Source organism: Caretta caretta, chromosome 9 (genome assembly GCF_965140235.1).
Source record: "Caretta caretta isolate rCarCar2 chromosome 9, rCarCar1.hap1, whole genome shotgun sequence".
NCBI classification, from domain to species: domain Eukaryota; kingdom Metazoa; phylum Chordata; order Testudines; family Cheloniidae; genus Caretta; species Caretta caretta.
Window position 1 is genome coordinate 72,816,957 of NC_134214.1, and position 14,153 is coordinate 72,831,109.

The following is a 14,153-nucleotide window of genomic DNA, read 5'->3' on the forward strand; positions in this document are numbered from 1 at the left end:
TTTCTTCTGTCTTCTTTATTCTGTCCCTAATTATGCTTTAGACTTGCTTTTCAATCATCTTTTCAATACAGCACATTTAACAAATGTTGCACTATTGGATTTATTATTCACCACTGATGTGGCATACACGTTATATTGCTAATGGCACATAGAACTGGGTGCCCCTCTTCCATTGCTTATGCCTCAAGCTTCAAATATGCATATCACATTCAACTTCACCTCCGAATTCTAACTTTAAACATTATAGTATGCACTCATCATTTATTCTCTTCTATGTATTTGGATTAGCTTCCACGAAGGGCTTCTAGAAGAAATTGCTCTTAAAAAATGTAAGTGACATTATCACAGAAGAAAATCATTAGAAGAATAATTAATTAGAAAGCTAGTGTGTAATATTTTCTCCAAAAGCATGCTGTGTATTTAGTTAACAAACAGCTGAGGAAATAATTGCTTTATGGGGGTGGGGGAGATTTATAAGTTAGAAACCATCATTCTGTTGTCAAATACTTTTTTGATACAATGATCTCTTTTAACAGTAATGATACCGATTTTCACTGATTGCCAGATCAGCTCAGTATCACTTGCATTTGTGTAATATTATAGGAAATTAAAGGAGATAGTCTATGTGTATTAGTATTGTAGGTGGTTTATTACCATCAGTATCAGCTGTTCTCCTTTCTAGTCCTGGAGGAATATCTCACCCTGTTTCCCCCCACCACCACCCCATTTCTCCCAATATAGAAAGAGTATCATTTACTAGTAGATGGCTATATAATTTCAAATTTAATGTTGTCTTTATTTACAATGGTAATCTGTTTAAATTAAAAAAAACCTCAAATAGGTAAACATTTCTGTTAGCAAATCAACAGCTAATATGTGTTGTTTAATGCAGTGAGCAAGTTAAATTGCTTTACCAGTGCATCTAGAAATGTAGCTAGGCAAACATATTGAAATATGAGCTGTAAAACACTTACAGATTGATACAAGCATTAAATATTCTTTTTTACAACTAACATTGCTATATAAAAATTTAGATAGCAGTGGATCTAGATTGATGCTTGATGTCTCTTTCTACTGCAGATGATTTCAGTTTCTCTACATTTGTGTATCTAATTATCTCCCTGCAATGCTAACCACTGGAAACAGTGTGACAGGAATGGTAACAAAACCCTGACCAAGGTCAGATGACTGGGTTTAGGAAATAAAGGTCAATACTCTCTAGCAGCCATCTTGTGTTTCAAATTTATTGTAATTCCCATTATAATTTTAGTTGAATCCTATGAGTTCAGTTTGGCAACTCCATCATGAACAGAGCCAGACAGATTTCATTTAGCTCCTGCAGTGCTGTAATTGTTTTGAGTTATGTCTAGGACCGTTTTATTCAGAAAACCATACTGGAGAATCAGATTTTATCAATTAATAATTATATCATTTCATTAATTATTTGTATTACCATAACACCTAGGAGCCCTAGTTATGGACCAGAAATCCACTGTGCTGGGTGCTATATGTACACAGAACAAAAACGGTACCTGCTCCATAAAGCTTGCAAACTAAGTATAAGAGAGGAGACAATAGCTGGATACAGAAAGATAGCTAGGGGAGCACAAGGAAATGATGAGACCAAATTGGTCAGCAGGATAGGCATTGGTAACAGTACCCCAGCAGCCTAACCGTTCTCTAGTTTTTCTTTAGGCATCATGGCAAAGGACAATATTGAAGGAGGATAATTATGTAACTTTGTGTATGTTTATGGAGAGCTCCTCCCAAGTGTATGGGGCTACATGGAAGAAAGCAGAAAGGTGCTTGTTTAAAAATTTTTAAAAAGTGGATGGTGGCGGTTGGCATCATGGAACGATTGGGGGCAGGAGTCGATGTTTGGATAATGAATGAGAGATGATAGGTAAAATGGGGATAGTCAATGAAAGTGGACTTTGCCTTGAAAGTGAAGACAAGCAGCTTATGTTTGATGTGATAGAGAAAGAGAAGACAGCTGAGGGATACAAAGAGTAGGGTGACATGGTCAAAGTCATGGCCTAGGAGAGTAATCTTAGTAGCAGCATTCTGAGTGGATATTAGTGGGGCAAGATTACACTTGTCAAGAGAAGAGAAAAGGAGGTTGCACTAATTAGGCTGATGAGCATTTGGATGAGAGTTTTAGCTATGTGTATGCATAGAATCATGCGAACGTAGAACTGGAGGGTACCTCGAGAGGTCATCTAGTCCAGTCCCCTGCACTCATCACAGGACTAAATATTATCTAGACCATCCTTGAGAGGTGTTTGTCTAACCTGCTCTTAAAAATCTCCGATGATGGAGATTCTACAGCCTCCCTAAGCAATTTATTCCAGTGCTTAACCATCCTGACAGTTAGAAAGTTTTTCCTAATGTCCAACCTAAACCTCCCTTGCTGAAATTTAAGCCCATTGCTTCTTATCCTATCCTCAGAGGTTAAGAAGAACAATTTTTCTCCCTCCTCCTTGTAACAACTTCTGTGTACTTGGAAACTGTTATTATGTCCCCTCGCAATCTTCTCTTTTCCAGACTAAACAAACCCAATTTTTTCAATCTTTCCTCATTGGTCATGTTTTCTAGAACTTTAATAATTTTTGTTGCTCTTCTCTGGACTTTCTCCAATTTGTCCACATCTTTCCTGAAATGTGGCACCCAGAACTGGACACAATACTCCAGCTGAGGCCTAATGAGCGCAGAGTAGAGCAGAAGAATTACTTCTCGAGTCTTGCTTACAATGCTCCTGCTAATACATCCCAGAATGATGTTCGCTTTTTTTGGAACAGTGTTACACTGTTGACTCATCTTTAGCTTGCGTCCACTATGACCCCCAGATCCCTTTCCACAGTACTCCTTCCTAGGCAATCATTTCCCATGTTGTGTGTGTGCAGCTGATGGTTCCTTCCTAAATGGAGTACTTTGCATTTGTCCTTATTGAATTTCATCCGATTGACTTCAGACCAGGGCTGGCTCCACAATTTTGGCCGCCCCAAACAATGAAAGAAACTGCCACCGCAGACAGCAAAAGGAAGAAGCTGCAAAGGGAAGGGGCTGCCGCCAATTTGCCGCTGTGGTGGGCGGCACAGAGAAGCTGCCGCCGAATTGCTGCTGTGGCCGGAGGAACTGCCGCCCCAAGCACCTGCTTGGAACACTGGTGCCTGTAGCCGGCCCTGCTTCAGACCATTTCTCCAGTTTGTCCAGATCGTTTTGAAGTATAACCCTATCCTCCAGAGCACTTGCACCCCCCTCCCCCCACAGCTTGGTATCATCTGCAAACTTTATAAATGTACAAAAGGCCATACCATAAAGATGCTGTGCAGAAAGAATCTGCAAGATTTAGACGTAACCTGGGTGTGAGGACATAGAGAGGGATCTGAGTCTAAGATAACATGCAGGTTATGGGCTTAAGTGACCGTCAGGGTGGTGGTTGTGTCTGCAATGATCAAGAAGTGAGGGAGAGTTTAGGGGGAAGGTTTAGATTTAGAATAGCAATTGATTAGAAATTGTTGAGCTTGAACAGATGGCTAGATATTCATGAGGAGGTGTCAGAGAGACGGGCTGAGATTTTAATGTGGACAGAAAGAGACAGATCAGGAATAGAGAAGTAGATCTGTGAGTCATCAGCATAAAGATATGGTTAAATTTGTGTTTGTGTATGAGATTACCTGGAAATAAAGTATAGTGGAAGAAGAGATGATGACCAAAGAGAGAACCTTTGGGGGTGGGGGGAGGGGGATGAAAAGGATCCTCCACAGAAAATCCTGAATGAGCTACTGGAGGTAAGAGGACAACTAGGAGAAGACAGAGTCATGGAAGCCAAGGGAAGAAGAGATTTCAAAAAGAGAAGCATGGATGAGTTTTGGAGGTAGCTAACTGGTCAAGAAGGATGAGGGTGGAAAACCAGTTCTGAGATTTTGATAGGACGAGGTTTTTAGAGACTTTTCGGTGAGAGTGGTTTCATCTAAATGCAACGGGGAGAAACTGGATTAGAGAGGGTCTAGTATGGAATTGGAGGAGAACTCCAGACCACAACTGTAGACCGCTTATTCATTGGGCTTTAGATGTATGGGAGAAAGGAGATGCGGCAGTAGTTGGAGAAGCAAGTGGTGAGTTTTGAGATGGGAGAGAATAAAGCTTGTTTGTATCATGAGGGGCCAGAGGAGAGTGAGAGGTTAAGGAGAAAAGTAAGGGAATTGATGAGCAGGTGAGCAGATGTGGTAGGATCATGGGGGCAAGTGGAGAAGTTAGAGGAGGAGGGCGGATCAGAAAATTCTCTCTCTGACAGTGAAAGAGGAGGAGGGAGAGTGTTATAGAGAGGAAAGCAAAGGCTGAGGCATGAGGAAATTTGAAAAAATACTACATGACCTTCTGTTGGAAGAAAACAGGAAGATTCTGTGCATGCAGATAAGTGGTGGTAGGAGTGTGGGAGTGTTTGAGGAGTGAGTCAAAGGTGGTGAAAAGGCAGCGGGGATTTTAGCGTGGAATTCAGGTAAGTTGAAGAAATAGAGTTGTTCAGATAGGAAGGCAGGACCAAAGGAGGAAAAAATGAATTTGTAGTGGAGAAAGTCATTCTGTCACGGAATTTCTGCCAGTTATGTACTGCAGAGTGCGAGCAGAAGTGTATGTTGGGAGGTGAGCCGGGGCTAGGAGTTGACGGGGATGACCTTGCAATGGGGGAGAGGGGCAAAGGAGTTAAAATTGGAGGAGAGTGACGCATGGAAAGAAACAACCATATCAATAGAGGAAAGGGAAGAAAGGCCAGGAAGTGGCCAGGAAGGAGAGGGATGAATGTTGAATTAGTAATCAAGCCAGAAAAATAAAATTTGAGTTGGATTTTTGTCTATATTTGAGGTGATTTCTCTTCTCTTATTTATTCTTATTGACAGAGTACAAGTTTTCTTTGTTTCATTTTAATGTTTTGTTTTTTTGCTTTTCATTGGCAGACAGAATAATAAGGCTGAGAATATGTTAGAAAACCTATTTACAAGAAAATTAAAGATTGTCTCCTTGCATTAGTGTTGTGGTGACATGCCTGCTGGTTATATAAAGGGTACATCTGTGCTCAGATCTTTTGTACATTATATCAAATGCCTATTATACACAGCGGAACTGGAGAGCAAATGCTATAAATACATTGTTAGTAGAGGTTAGGGAAATTATATTGTGGGAAATCTTTGCAGTTTGCCATCTCATCTTGTCTGCACCTGTCAAGCTATACACACCAGCTGACCACTTCCCTTTTCTAATAGTGATGAAGAATAAGAATATAACCATTAGAAGTCATGTGTCTCTGTCCAATATAATAAGAGAAGCATGGATTAAATGTAATATGTTTAATCTGAAAAATATTTTGGGTATGTTATCATCCATTGCCTATTGTGATCCTCCATGCAGCATACAGTAATGGCAGAGCTGATTTATATACACTGATTACCTGCTGGGCTAATTATACTAGATTGTTCAGCCAACTACCTTATAATAATTATTTACTATTTGTGAACATAAGAGCATAAACTTAAAATTTGATTACAGTACACTGGACTCAGGAATGTGACTTATCAATAGATATATAATGAAATTGATTGAGCCACCTTAAAATCTCTGTGAGAAGACTACAGAGAATAATAATAAAAAAAAACTCCCATTTCTAACATATGCTTCACTGTATCACTTTCTTTTTGGCATCAGAAAGAGCCTGCTAGTGATGGTGCCATATATTTTTCTGGTGGTACACATTATTTACTATTTTTAATGATTTTATATTGAATTACTGTGCTGCAGTTAATAGAAGTACAGTAATTGCAACTATTAGCCTCATGATTGAAAGAATGCTCTTCAGTAACTTGGTGATTGCTCAGAAATTGCAAGTCAGTGTGTGTTACTGATAATAGCACAAATAATTCCATAGTCCAGGTTTTTCTTTGCTGTGTAGACATACCAATAGACATTAAGGCCAGAAGGGACCATCATGATCATCTCCTGCAGATAGCAGGCCACAGAACCTCGCCCACCCTCTCCTGTACTAGACCCATAACCTCTGGCTGAGTTACTGAAGTCCTCAAATCATGGTTTGAAGACTTCAGTTTACAGAGACTCCACATTTACTCTAGCTTAAGCCTGCAAGTAACCCAGGCCCCATACTGCAGCGGAAGGTAAAAAAGGTAACCTTGGGGTTAGGTCTCAGTCCTGCAAAGTTTTTACAGGATTAGGCATAGGCGTGGTCTTACTCAGATACTAGGGGGTGCTCGACTCCCACTCCACCCCACGCCCTGCCCCCACTCCACCTCTTCCTCCAAGTCCCCCACCCCGCCTCTTCCCACCCCACTCTGCCCCAGACCCTTCCACACTACACCCTTTTCCCCAAGTCCCCAACCGTGCCCTGCCTCTTCCTGCCCTGCCCCATTCTGCTCCCTCCTCTAACTACCCCAACCAGTGCCTCCTGCATGCCGCTAAACAGCATTTCCGCACCAAGTGAGAGGCGCTGGGAGGGAGGGGGAGGAGCTGATCTGTGGGGCTGCTGGTAGGTGGGAGGAGCTGGGGGGGGAGTGGGGCCTAAGTGAGTAATGTGTAATAGAAACTATAATACTCTTATGGAAAATGACATTGGTTTTTGAAAGTTTCCCAAAACCTTAAGTACAGACACTAAAACTAAAGAATTACAATAGGGGTTATGGGCCAGAGACGATATGACAGATATCTGTTTTTGTGCAAAAAATGCTGGGCCAAATACTTCTGTTGCATTTGTACAAGCCCAGTGACCTTAGTGTGAATGCAAATATGCCACACAGCAAATAGGTTCACAGAGGTTTGGCATGTATGTTTAATTCTGTCTTTGTATTTAATTGGGACCATTCCTTTTAAGTTTAAAAATCACTGTATGTTTCTTACCTTTTAAAAAATATACCCTTCTGGAACTTGAGGATTCTAATGCTCTTTGATTCTAAAAGTAGGAATGCATATCCTTGTTCCTCTAGAAAGTCTGATGTACTGCAGACTGCTAAGTCATTCTGGGGGAGATTAGTGAGAGGAGGAACAAAAATGCAATGAGCTTCTCTTTGACAGGAGTTGTCACGAGTTATAGCAAGATGTTTCAATATTTTTTCATTTCTCTATGAGATTGTTGTTGTCTTAATTCCTTAACCATGCATATGGTGATTGGAGAAGGTGCAGAGAGGAAATTGAAGCCTACAGGTTGGTTATTGCTGATGTGGTATACAGTCTTCTTTTTAAGCTATGGAATGTGCTGCTTTTGTGGTACCATCTAGAAACTCACTTGTAGTCCAGTTTTTAGGTATAGCTAAACAGTGTTGATTGGTGATCCTCAAAAATTCTAGAGGTTCAGTTAAAAAAGGGCTTTCAAATGTTGCTGGTTATCCCCAGTCAGAACAATAAAATGTCATGGCATGAAGCAGAATGTGCTCCACCAGGGGTGATATAAGTAGGAAAAAGTGAGTCTGAAATAAGAGGTAGAAGTTTAGAAACAGCCAAGAAATAGGCTGGCCTCCCTTCCACCTAGCTATTTTTGTCTGCCTTTTTTGATCTTCTAAAATCAATATATATAAAAACAATAACCAAAAATTCACCAAAATACACACACAGGAGAGTAAGGGTCTCGGACTCTCACCTTACATGAAAATATATCCCTTGAAAGTTTTATTTTTAGAAATTGATTACTGAACAAACATTTGATTTCATTGTCAATCTCTATCTTTCACCACCATAGACTCTGAAACTTCCCCAGAATACCTGACTGTCTGGGGCAGCACTCACGGCCCTGCACACAGGGTCCCAGCCCCACGCCTGGGGCTCCCCTCCCACCAGCCCTGTGCCCAGGGCTCCGCTCCAAGCCCACGCATGGTGTCTTGGCTACTAGCCCTGCACCCACCCCCAGCCTCGACACCCTTACAATGGGTCCCTCCCCTTCCAGAGGGGGGGCAGAAAGGGGTAAGGAGATGGCTTTCAGCACCCCCACTAGTAAAAATGTTCCAGCGCCACTGGACAGAGCAAAGAGAGATTGGTAAGGGGTCCTTGAGACCAATTCCTCCCTCCATTCTACAGCTTGCTCCCTCCAGAGCCTTTCAGTGGCTCAGGGCTACTCCCTGCCAGCTATGTCAGCCAGTTCTGTCTCCCAGAACATTACAGAAGTTGGCAAAGACTCCTTTTGAATGTCCAGGGTTGGAGCCTGGTGCTTCAGCATGTCCAGGTCATGGCCTAGAATCTCCCTTGAATAAAACATGGCACCCTAGGAAGCCCACTACTGTACCCAGGCTAGCACCCTGGTGTGAACTACTCTCTTAGGCAAAAGAAGCTGCTCGGAAGAGGTCTCACATCACTCCCCACACTCCAAAAAAGCACTAAGAGAAGAAGAGCCCATTGATTCCCTTTATCTTCTGAAGATTCTGGTCCAGGAGATTTCTGTAGGAGTTACTGCAAGAGGTACAAAGGAAACATTCCAAAATCTGTTTCCCTCATGCCATATAAATCTGTAGAGTACAGCAACTCCTCAGCACCTTTTCCCCCTACTCCCCTTCACAGTGTGCAGCATGAGGGAAAATCATCCCCGCCAGCTTCCCATGGTCACCCTCACAGAGTGCAGCATAGCAAATCAATGCAGAAAAGACCAGGCCATAGTGTTGTATTGATCCTCTAGGTGTGCATATGCTCTTCTCAACAAAGGGAATTCTCCCTCCATGGGGAAGGAAGGCCAGCATTCCAGATAAGATAGTAGACTCAAAAAGTAAACCTAAAAAACTCAAACCCTCCTCTCCCCGCTCCAACCCACAAAAAACAAAACTACAGAGAATAGACTTTTTCAGGCAACAATGCACTGAATATTGTAAATGATGTTTAGGAGGTCTGCAGCTGTCTTAGAGAAACTATGTATTCCTTATCATGTACCCTGGGAGGTTTAATAGTGGGTTAGGGATCTCCTGCCACACCTGAGATTGGGAAAGTATTGGTTTGTCTTCCCCAGAGGCTTCTTTGGATCACTATGTCCTAACTTTTGGGCTGTCATTCCCAGGTGGCACCATGGGTCACCAGGCCCTTATGTTCAGGTTATTGCTCCCAGTTCCTGTTTCAGTTTGCTATGCTTCATCACCACCTTGATGATGAGTCCCTGTCTACAATTATATTTTGAGACCTGTCAGGCAGTTTTAATCTCTTTCATGTGTGCCATGTTTATTTTGTATGGTTGTGGGTTTTTTTAACCAAAATGTCATGTGGTTAAAATGTCTATTTGTCTATGACTATGTCAAATGTCTCACAGAAGTCTAAATATATTACATCAACATTTTATCAACCAAATTTATAATCTCATCAAAAAAAGATATCAAGTTAGTTTGACAGGATCTGTTTTCCATAAACCTATGTTTTTTCAGAGGTGGGACTACCCTTCACTGCCACTGATTGACAAGGTTGGTCATCTTCCATGGCTGCAGACAGCAGAGACCCAGTGTCTGAACCTTATTACTCCAAGAAAGGAAACTTAAGGTAAGGCACAGATAAATTTTACAATTAATTGGTAGTGAAACATTGTGGAAATGTATTGATTTTGATTACATTTCATATTAAGAAAATGGAACTGAATGTTAAGATCAAAACGTTACATTTCAACCATTTTCAGATGAAACATTTTGATTTTCTATTTCAAAATAACTTTGTTTTAAAATTTTATATGGCATAATAAAAACATTTTAAAAATTAAAATGAGACCAAAATGTTTCAATTTAATTGAAACATAGCATTTTAATTGATCCAAAATACTTTTTTCCCAGAACTCTGTTTAATGGTAAATTTCAGCTGTTTTGGTTTTGTTCCTTTTTGGAATGGAACATTTTTTAAAGTTGTGGAATTTCCCATTAAACAGAAAATCTAGTTCCTGCCCAGCTCTAGTCACAAGATCATCTTTCTTTCATGAATGAAACACCAATAGAAGCTAGAATTTTGTTTGCGTTTTGTCATGTTAATCTGCACTGATAGATTTTCATTTTGTCATTTTAGTCCCAGCTCCTTTTCCTTGTCCTTATACTGAATATTTTTTCCATTTAGCAAATATTAGTTTGTGTCCTTCCTCTGAAACTGATTATTTTATGTTAATTAACTAAAGTAAACGTCGCAGGTGATAGAATTGTATTAGAAACATGGTAATTCTCTCAGGCCCTGATCCTGCAAGCTTCCACATGTAAGCACAAGAGTCTGCTGTCCTGTACCTTATTATAGCATCAGGGCCCTAAATTTCTATTACATGAATGATACATGTCTATTTCCTAGTGGGAATAGAATAATTGTAGTACACTCAGTAGTTGTTACTTTTGATCACAAGAGATAGCAAATTATATGTGTGATTCTCATGCTGCATTTCAGCAACCACTCAACAAAGCAAATCTAAATCAAAGTTTAAAGGGGTAATTTTACAATGCAGTAGTACATGGTGCTCTCGGCTGTCTGTTTTTAGTAATGTTTTTGACTCTCTATTGACATAATCTTATCACTTCTCAGTGTTGGAAATGGTTAAAATAAGTTATCTCCTGTATTACAAGTACAAATGTACTCGTTGGCATTTCTACAGAAATGTTCAAAGTGTGGCATTTACAAAGTATATATTAAGGAAAAAGTACTGCAGTTGTATTTCCTCTCCCCCCCAAGCACAATGATGTATAAAGAAATGCCACTATAACTTGCACCAGACACAATTTGGGAAAATCATATCTTAATTCCTCCTATAAAAAGAAGATAATACATTTCATTTCTGGAGTTAGTCCACTGGCAAACAAAGAAGCTGAAAACACAGCAGGATACAAAAACATTTAGAGCTGCTATAAACTGATAAACAGACAAAACAATAAACTTACTATTTATTCTATGAACTATTCAGGAAAATACAAAACTATATAACTTTACCTGAAATGCTCTAAGAAAGTTGTACCTAAATTCTTATACTGAGATTAGGCTAATTGTGTGGTTAATTGTAAAAATTAATGTTCAGGACGATTGTAATGCAGATTATTAATGATTGTGGGCATTCCCATTGTTCAGTTTTCTTTTTATTAAATATGGAAGATGATCTGAAGCACTTTATCTAAGACAGCATGTTGTGGGTTTTTTTGTATTGACATCCTGTGCCTGCCTTACAGTTTTATACCAACAGTTTGCTTTCTAGGGTATATTCTAGAACAAGGAGGCTTTAATGTAAAATTGTTGCTATTATTTTATTGAGCAAAATGAAAATAACATGGTTCAATTCTCCTTTGGCTATGACAACTACAAATCTCTAATAATAATAATACAGTATCAGTGAAATAAACTATTTGTTCAAGTGTCAACATGCACTGTTGTCTCTGCAACAGTAGTGATTTTTCTGCTGCTGTTTGAGGGTTGTCATGAAAGTTGCTGACAACTGTCCCTGATACATCAAAGAACCTCTTTGACATAATCTTGCCACTTCTCAGTGTTGGAATTGGTTAAAATAAGTTATCTCCTTTATTAAGGATATGAGTAGTGTGTTGTCTTAAACAACTTGTGGTTCTGATCCAAAGCCTACTGAAGTCCATGGAAAGTCTCTCGTTGACTTCAGTGGGCTTTGGATCAGACCTCTTGAGTTTAAAGTTAGTCACGTTCTTAAGCAGTTTGCTGGATCAGAGACAGAGTGCTCTGCCCCTTGCAGTTTATAAATAAAAATCTGGATTCACACCTACCCGTATGTTGTAAGGACCATATGTTCAATTCCTATGGAAGAAGATAATTTGTATTTAAAGATCAATGGCATAAGGATATGAAACACTGTGTTGTATTATCCGAGTTCTGTGCACCAAGTTTCTGGTCACATGAGGCAGAGGACGAGACCTGAACTACTTGCATAAGCCAAAGCATGGGGCACAGCTGATTTGCAGGACAGGAAATGCTGGGGGGCAGAGGACTGGCTCAAGGTGCTAAGAGGTACAACTGCCTAGGTGACTATTAACTCCTAACAACAATATAGCTATTCCTGTTTTAAAAAAAAACTAGGTAATTCAATGGCAAAAAAAACTATGTTAATACCCATGCAACCTTAACTCTGCCCTCTTTCACAATGCCCCAGTACGTCCTATTAACGCACTACCTTTGTTCTGGCAACAGTCTTAAGATTCTGACGACCTATGCCCCGATGTACCTTTAAAGTCTGTAGATGGAGTGGAGCTTCTATATGTGGATCTCCTCTTTTTATCATGGACCTGGTCCAGTAGATAGGACACAGGACTGGGACTGAGGAGACCTGGGTTCTCTTCCTGGCTCGCCACTGACTTGGGCAAGCCTCTTCACCTCTCTGCGCTTCGTGTTTCCCCTCTGTCACCTCCATCTGTTTTGTCTATTTACAGTTTAAATTGTTTGGAGCAGAGACTGTCTTCCTATGATTGTACAGCATTTAAAACAATGGGGTCCCAAACTTGGTGAGGTTCTTGGACAGACATGTAGAATTTTATAATAATCTGCTGTCCATACACATTTTTGATCCAAAATTCTCACTTATTCACTGACAGTACTGCTCACCATGTTTCAAGGATGCACCGCATCAGATGATGTGCGATGGCAGAAGATTAGAATGCTGGTGGTGCATCACCATCTCTGATCTCAATAGGAAAGAGCAAAACCTGTTTTATTCCTTTATAGCTGTGAAGGAAGCCAAATTCATTCTTTCTCCATCCAGCTGGCTCTAAATCAGCATAACTGCACTACACAGAAAACTAGTTACATCAGTACAGTCTGTGCTCATCCCCATAGCTGAATACCTCCCACTGTGAGGAGCTGGCTGCCTATTTCACTGAAAAGATCAAACAAATCTGAGATTGGTTAGCTGGTCTCAAAAAGAACAAAGAAGGACAGAGAGAGGTTTTCATTGTGCCTTTTTTTGTTTTTGACTGAGTTTGGCTCAGTCACGCTGGCCATAAAGACACTGAGAAACATATTGTCCTATATATACCAGACAGACTCCACCTCCTCCAAACTAATGAAACCCATTGCAGAACCCTGGATCTACAATGGACTGAAAAGCTTGTTTCAGAGAGAGAATTACTTCCCAGACACTGTAAAATGTGTGATAATATAGCTAGTCCTCATATGACACCAATGACCCTGGCCGTACTGCCTGTCTCAAGTGGTGATCATCCCCCTCCAAACCCAAATATTTTGTTTTCTGCTTCTGTCCTGTTCTAAGCTCAGATGTTAACATGCACTGCATATTATTTATTCACGCTCTCAGAAAAGTCATTTGATGGGTTTCTGTTAGATTTTATGTAGTTTACTTTACAAGTGCAATAAAATCCTTTCCCTATTTTTCTGAGATATGTACTCATTATTCAAGAAATCATTTTTGTCTTTTTAACAAATGAGGTTTTTAGCCTCTGAGTGCAAGGTAATGAAATAATTATATTAATCATCTTTACAATTTGAGATTACATGATATAGGGCTGTCTTTATCTGAGAACATCAAGTATTTAATACTATATTTTAAATAGTCTGACTTATAGAAGCATACCATTCTTGGTGTTAAAGTTGATGGACAGATGTTTTCTGTATCTGGAAAGAATGCAGTGGTAATTGCCTGTTATCTATTTCAATGGGTCTTTGTCAAATGTGCTTTTAAGCCTTCATTTAACTGAATTTGGACAATGAAAAATATAAATAAAATAAAGTCTGAAGAGCTAATATGATGTTGATATGAATGGCAGAAAACCTTGCTTAAAGCCTCACTGCTACTGAAATATCTAATTTCAGTTGTGGTTCCTTGGTAAAATATTTACATAAAGCACTACCATAGACAATTAATATGGGAACCAGAACAAGGTGAATTTTATGTAGGAGAAGCTTAATCAATATGGTAGGGTAGAGATAATATTGCCCCAACTTCCCCTTCCTCCAAAGTGATGTACATAGAAGGTTGGGATAGCCACGGTAACTGCAAACCTTTGCTTCCATAGAAACAGTGGTATCAGGAAATAACTTGTGATGTTGATGTGTGTAACTACCACACTCCTGTTGCACCCTGATGACGTAGAAGATTATAGTCAGCACCAAAGGACATAATTTAGAAATAAGTGGTGAAAGTGAGAGGAAAAACTAAAGAAAAAAGGGATAGGTATGGATGAAGGTAGGGGGAGAAAAAC

General features: G+C 39.9%; 1 protein-coding gene and 1 long non-coding RNA gene across 5 annotated transcripts in view; one reads left to right on the plus strand and one right to left on the minus strand.

Moving 5' to 3' along the window:
* The window catches only part of KLHL4 (kelch like family member 4), a 77,103-nt gene that overhangs the window by 42,066 nt on the left and 20,884 nt on the right, over positions 1-14,153 (minus strand). The window contains exon 2 of one of the 4 annotated variants that reach the window (XM_075132427.1): positions 11,709-11,739. The exons of the other annotated variants lie outside the window; for them this stretch is intronic. Coding sequence (XP_074988528.1) covers positions 11,709-11,728 — 20 coding nt within the window. The 5' untranslated portion in view covers positions 11,729-11,739. The remainder of the gene's footprint in view (positions 1-11,708; positions 11,740-14,153) is intronic. 4 annotated transcript variants of the gene reach the window in all.
* Positions 9,405-14,153, plus strand: part of LOC125643048 (uncharacterized) — a 209,718-nt gene continuing 204,969 nt past the window's right edge. The window contains exon 1 of the long non-coding RNA XR_012669970.1: positions 9,405-9,504. This is a non-coding gene — a long non-coding RNA (uncharacterized LOC125643048). The remainder of the gene's footprint in view (positions 9,505-14,153) is intronic.